The following is a 6,094-nucleotide window of genomic DNA, read 5'->3' as shown; positions in this document are numbered from 1 at the left end:
TCAGTATTTCCGATGCGGCGGCCAATGGGGTTGCGGGAAGGGCGGGCTCTGCAGGCCGGTGCCCAATGGAGAAGGCGGGGAGAGGGGCGTGCCCTGGTCTGTCCGTCAGTCAGTCAGTCAGTCGGTGTGGGAGGGGGAGGGGGACCGAGAGGCTCCGAGCCGAGCAGTCACCGCTGCCACCGCCGGGGCCGCGCAGGACGGATCGGCCCCGCCGCACGCCGCGCGGAGCCGCCGCGAGCAGAGCCGTTGCTGGAGCGTTGAGCGGGGGCCGAAGCCGGCCGAGGGGGCCCGGAGCTGAGAGGAGGCTTCGCCCCGTTCCCTTCCCTCCCCCCCGCCTCGGGTCGGGGGAGTAGCGGGCGGGCGGGCGGGCGGGCGCCGCGGAACAAAGGTAACGGCGCCGAGCCGAAGAAGGAGCCCCCCGGCCCCGCCGCCGGCGGGTGGGGAGGCGGCGCGGGCCCCCGGGGGGGCGCGGGGCCGGGCGGCGGCGGCGGGGCGTGCGTGCGGGGGGAGGGGGGCGGTTGTTTTTCTCCTCGTAGCGAGACTGCGGCGGGACTCGCCGATCCTCCTTCTCCCCCCCCAAACACCCAGCGGCGGGGCGGGGGGGAGGGGGATCGGGTGCCGCCTGCGTGCGGGAGGGACCGGCGGCTTCTCCAGCCCCCTCCGCCGGGAGGGGACGGAGCCCCCTCCTCCACACACACACACACACACACACACACGCTCCGTGTCCCCGCCGAGCAGGTCGGGCCCCTTTCTCCCCGCCCCCTCCCTCCCCGTCCCCGCGCCCTTCTTTTCTTCTTCCTTTTCTTCCCCTCCGCCGCCTCTCGCCCTCCCTCCCCCCGCCCGGACCCGCTGCGCCGAGCCGGGGAGTTGCGGCTGTTGCTGCTGAAACTCCTGCCGCGGAGTCAGCGCTTTCCTTTATTTGAGGGGGGGCGGGGAGGAGCCGCTGCGATCCGGAGCCGCAGCCCCTACAAAAGCGTGTGTGTGTGTCGGGGCGGGGGGGGGGCTGCTACCGACACCCCGCTCCCCCGCCGCGCACACAGGCACTCTTCGTACAATGGAGGAAGAGCCTCCCTTCCTCTCTCCTCCTTCCCTCTCTCCGGCTCCCCGCGGTAAAGTGGGGAGAGGGGGTTCCCAGGGCTGGGACCCCCGCGGGTCCCCTCCTGCCGCTTGGTGCCTGGGGAGGGGGCGCAGCGCCCCGGGGAGGCAGCCGGGGACGCCTTCCCCCCCCCCCCGCGGCAGCCGAGGAGGCTGGGGGTGGGTTGTTGTTGTGGCAAGTTTCTCCTCCTCTGACAGAAATGGCGTCAATGGCAGCGAGCGTAGGGGAAGCCGCGGTGTGTGGGAGCTGGAGGGGAAACAGCGGCCGAGGAAAGAGGGGGGGGGGATTAACCGGGGAGAAAGGGGGGATCCAGGGAAGCAAAGGGGTAGTTTCGGGTGGACCCCAGCGCCCCCACCCCGATCCCTGCCTCCCCTCCCCCCGCCCGGTGCGAGCGGCTGGTGCGGTGCCTTAGCGCTTTGTTTTAAATTCCAGGTCCAGCCTCGGCCGCTCAGCCCCTATCGAGGCTTTTACCGCAGCCTGAGCTCATCATGAAGGTAAAACACTCGCTTGTGTGCCTGGGAGGGGGAAGAAGGGAGGGTTGCATGAAGAAATGCTGTCCTATCTGTCAGTCCATCTGTCCCGACCCCGGTGCGAGGCTCGGTGCTGGTGCAGATCCAGACTGCAGGCTGCTTCGCCCCCACTGCTGTGTTTTGGTGCTTTAGCTCGTTTGCTGTCGGTGGGGCAGGCTTTGCTCCGCCGCGTTGTGCTGGAGGAAACTGTAAGTTCGCTGAGCCGGGCTTGTTCTCCTTCAGAAACATTGTTTGTAGGAGAATAAGGACATGGCTGCCTGGGCTGAGCTTGTTTCATGGAGGAGCAGGGGACAGTCACCCTGCTTGAGAAAGTAACATTGCAGGGGAGATGCTGGCTAGACAACCGTGTTTATTTGAATAGAGGGTAAATGGTAGATTTACTTACTTTCTATTTGTTAATAGGAGTTTTGTTGAATGAATAATCTTGATATGATCAGGGAGGGTGCATGTAAGAGATTCTCTGCAGTGAAATCATTGCTGTAAGGTGCAGAAAGATTTTCAAACAGGTTCTAATTTTCTTCTCAGTGTTGTGTAGTATTCGCATACCTCATAGTCGCTCATTTTTCTTCTCTTAGGCCTTTCTAGACTCTTTATTTTCAATATATTATGCAAGTTTTATAGGAAAAAAATAGTATTGGTGGAATAGAATGATTTCTTCTGTGTGTGGCATAGATCTGTGTACCTAAAAGTAGTTTTTAACAACTGGGTTTGTTAGTTTTTTTATCATTTTGCTGATATGTCTCACTCCGACTGCCATTTATGTTACCATGACCCCCATGTAATTCAGCTCCCAGTCCTGCTGGGCTGCAGTAAATCTCATGTCAAAATACTGTAAATCTTATTAAAAAAAATTGTTACAAACCTGTGATACATCATCTCTTTAGTATTTATTAATAAAAACAAGCAGTCTGTATGTGGGGTCTTGCACTCTCAGAGTTGTGCCTCCTGTCTGTGAATGAGTGTTATATAAAATGTGTACCTAGTATTATATTCACTGCTGGAAATGGTAAATGATACGGACTGTTTTAATTTCTAGATTGATCTGAGTTGCTGAGCAGCAAACTAAGTCTTTTTGTATAGCTGCTAAAGGTTTAGCATGGTTTTTTTACTTTGGTGACTTAATGACAGTATCTTTTAAAAAATCATGTTTTAATTGCCCTCCCTGTGATCTTTCTTTAACAAGTGTTAAGATCTAAAATACTGCACACATCTTTCTCATTAAAAGTAAACTGTTTATGAATTTACAACAACAGGCTGTTGAAGTAGTATGATATGGAGCTTTCCAAATGTGGCTCGTTGCCTGGTGGGGATGGAGGAGATGGAAGCAAGAGAAATAGGAGGCAGTATAGGGAGCTTTTCTCCCCCAGAAGGAAAAACAGTTATTTAAATGACAGCTAAATTTACATAAATTTCTAATACTCTTTTTCCATGTAAACAAATCTTACAGTTACCATAGAGATTAGGTTCAGATACTGTGGTTAGAGCGCCGTATAAATATGTAGATAGACAGTTGGGAGGATGAGGAGGTCGGATCACAAGTGGAATGCAAAGTGTTCTGTGAAATAGTGATAGAGACACACTTCAGGCTGAACTGAATGTATAACAAATGCTTAAATTTAAAGTAGCAAAGACAGAAGCCTGTTAATAGAGCCATATTTTAAAAAAAGCTCCCAGCTTACTTATTCTTCGATAAAGTTTGTGCTACTATTGTATTTTTGTTTATTTTTTCAATCTGGACTAATTCTGCCAGGGTGTTCAAATGCTAAGTTTAAGTATAATTGCAATAATTGCAATTTTTGCAATTTGTGTCTGTGTAGTGTTAAACTTACATATGCTTGAGATAACTCCCAATACCTTATTTACTGTGCCCTGTAATGTTAAGTGAGGTTAATCTGTAAGTCATTACATTGAACCTTTAGTTATTACAGTGAAACTTTTTAACAGAATTGTATCTCAACAGAAATTTCTAAGATTCAACAGTTTAACTAAGACTGTTTTTTAAGATTTTAGGAGTAATGTAGTGCATCAGTCTTTCTGCCTGGCTTAAATTTGTAATTTATTTTCTAAGCTTACAAGGATACAAGTTAGTCCAATAAGAAGCAGTAAGGGAGAGTGCTGAAGAGAATTACTAGCTTTCTGTTGGTATCACCACAAGGTAACATTGACTATACTAGATCAAGATACTGTTTAAATATGACTGTATATTTGTGTGCATTTATTTTGTAAGTTATTGAAAGAGTATGCCTCAAGGACACTTCAGCATGTAGAGGATTTAATACTTTAAGGCCTAGCCTTACTTTGAGGCTGCTGACTGCAGACTTGCTGCTGACTGCACGATTGAGGCATCTGTTTTGATTTATGTCTTGGTCATTCTTTCAGGTGCAGAGGCTTGTGTATTCTAGGGCATAGAGGATGAGAACTGGATTCCTTGTCGGTATCTTTGTCTCTTTGGGTGAACTTGAACAACTCATTTAGCTTTACTGACTCATTTTTCCCATCTGTGTAGTATGGATAGAATGTTTATCATTCTTTGTAAAACATAGTGAGGTATATTCAGGAAGAGTGCCAAGTTGTATTGATAGAAAGCTGTAAGTCAGTCATGCGCTTGCATTTCGGAACCCTCTGAGACAAGAGAGGTGTGCTGCCTGCTAAGAGATTACCACCTCCAAAAAGCTGTTGGCATAATTGTTCTCCTGGCAATAACCCAACTTAATCCAAGTAAATAAAGTCCCTTGTATAAATTAGTAACTGTAGTCTATTAAGTAGTCCTCCCATGGACTGTAAAGACCACTTGAAGGCAATCTTGAAATGTCTTGAAATATGTCTTAGAAGAAGTATTCAAGTCTTGACATAATTGTGCTCGTTATTGTGATGTTCTGCTAAATCAGGCTTTTTCCTGTGTTGTGTGACCTCTGATAATAGTTTATACAGTTGTATAGATAATGGCTAGGATGATTTGTATGTTGTAGTGAAGCTTTTTTTTTTGTTTAACTTAGGCACCTTCTGCATAAGGTCTTTTCGCATTAAGTATGCTTCGGAAGCATGTAGAATCTGTTTGATTATTTAAAAACTAATTGCGTGCCATCAAATTACTACCTACTAAGTAGGTAGCAATATATATAAAAACATTATTATAGTTTGGTTTTATTTTTTCCCCAAAGTCAGGAAATAAACTCCAGGAAAGCAGAGTTTCTGTTTTTAAAGAAAGAAAGAAACGCAAGCTCAGTTTCACTGATGATTTGTACTAAGAACTATTGTAAATGCTCCTGAGATTTTTAATATGTATTGCAGCATTTGCTTGATATTTAAATATGTGAATGAGGGTAATATACCCACTGTAGTTAAAAAGTTCACTGCTGACTGGAGATAAAAACAGTGGATGTCCCAGAAGTTAGAGCAATGCACTGTGAATTAAGTGATCTGAAATGATGGTTTAAATGTTTTGATGCTATTTGCATTTTAATGTTTTTCAGTCTGTAAAATATGAAATATTTAATGGTTGTAGATACTTCTGTTTGGTAGCCCTAGATGTTCCTGAGTGCTTGCTCAAAGCTGCCACACTAACAAATTAAGGAAGCCGTGTGTACAGTTTATGGTGGATTTTTGTTTTGTTTTTAATTCATCCTAAATTTACATTTTGGTTTCAGTAGTCTTTCCTAATGACCCCTCTAGTTATCCACAGAGATCACTGGTGCACACTGATATTGAACTGCTTTCCCTTAAAGCCAGTCAGTCTGTTGCTCGTATTCTCTGCCAGTATGGCAGAGGACAAAAGTGAAATATCTAGTCAACTTTTCAGTCACTAATTTCCAACTTTGAGCACAAGTCAGCTGAAAGTCCTGTTGCTCTTATGCAGGCTGGAAACCAGTCATGGAATGTAGTGACCTTTCACTTTCTGGTTAACTGTTTGAATTACAGCAGAAATGGAGATTTATAAAGGAAGAAGAGTACCATTAGAGTAGTTTTTGTTCTGGAGGTAGGAGAACAGGTAAGTCTTTAAGAGGTGGTTTTCCCCTGTCATTTGTTTTTGCGTTATGAAAAATGATTTTCTTAAATTCTGTCCCGATGTTCCAGTTTGAACAAGTGATCAGAGGCAGCTATTGACTTCCTCATGCTTGCATAATTATGTAGAAAGGAAAGCAAACATCACTTGCACCGAGCAATTACCAGTCATGTTGGAATAATCTACGTTATTTTGAAATTGGTTATTTGCACTTTTGAAATGCCAATCTTAGTATATTTTACAGTGGCTAAAGAAAATGGACATCTTGAACTTAAATCTGCATGTTAGCATGTGACTATTCAGTAGTTGAATGTGTTGATAAGGACTCAAAGTTGATTAGACCACCTAGTGGAAAAAAAGCTGGGTTAGACTGAGAAGCCTAAAGTTGTAATAAACTGAACATTAGAAAAGTTAAGTTACCTGTATTATTATCTTCAAAGTCGGTGGAGGATTTTTGGATCAACG

The 6,094-nt window shown here is 46.2% G+C and overlaps 1 protein-coding gene across 5 annotated transcripts in view; it reads left to right on the top strand.

Moving 5' to 3' along the window:
• The first annotated feature begins 129 nt into the window (after positions 1-129).
• ARID4B (AT-rich interaction domain 4B) overlaps positions 130-6,094 on the top strand; it is a 94,773-nt gene continuing 88,808 nt past the window's right edge. For 2 of the 5 annotated variants that reach the window (XM_072856377.1, XM_072856373.1), the window contains exons 1-2: positions 130-388; positions 1,529-1,590. In XM_072856377.1, coding sequence (XP_072712478.1) covers positions 1,585-1,590 — 6 coding nt within the window. In that variant the 5' untranslated portion in view covers positions 130-388; positions 1,529-1,584. Of the gene's footprint in view, positions 389-713; positions 739-1,067; positions 1,110-1,131; positions 1,332-1,528; positions 1,591-6,094 lie in introns of those variants that run through there. The other 3 variants (XM_072856374.1, XM_072856375.1, XM_072856376.1) reach the window with 3 other exon arrangements.

Source organism: Ciconia boyciana, chromosome 3 (genome assembly GCF_034638445.1).
Source record: "Ciconia boyciana chromosome 3, ASM3463844v1, whole genome shotgun sequence".
Classification (NCBI taxonomy): Eukaryota; Metazoa; Chordata; class Aves; order Ciconiiformes; family Ciconiidae; genus Ciconia; species Ciconia boyciana.
This window is presented reverse-complemented; position numbering and strand designations above follow the sequence as displayed.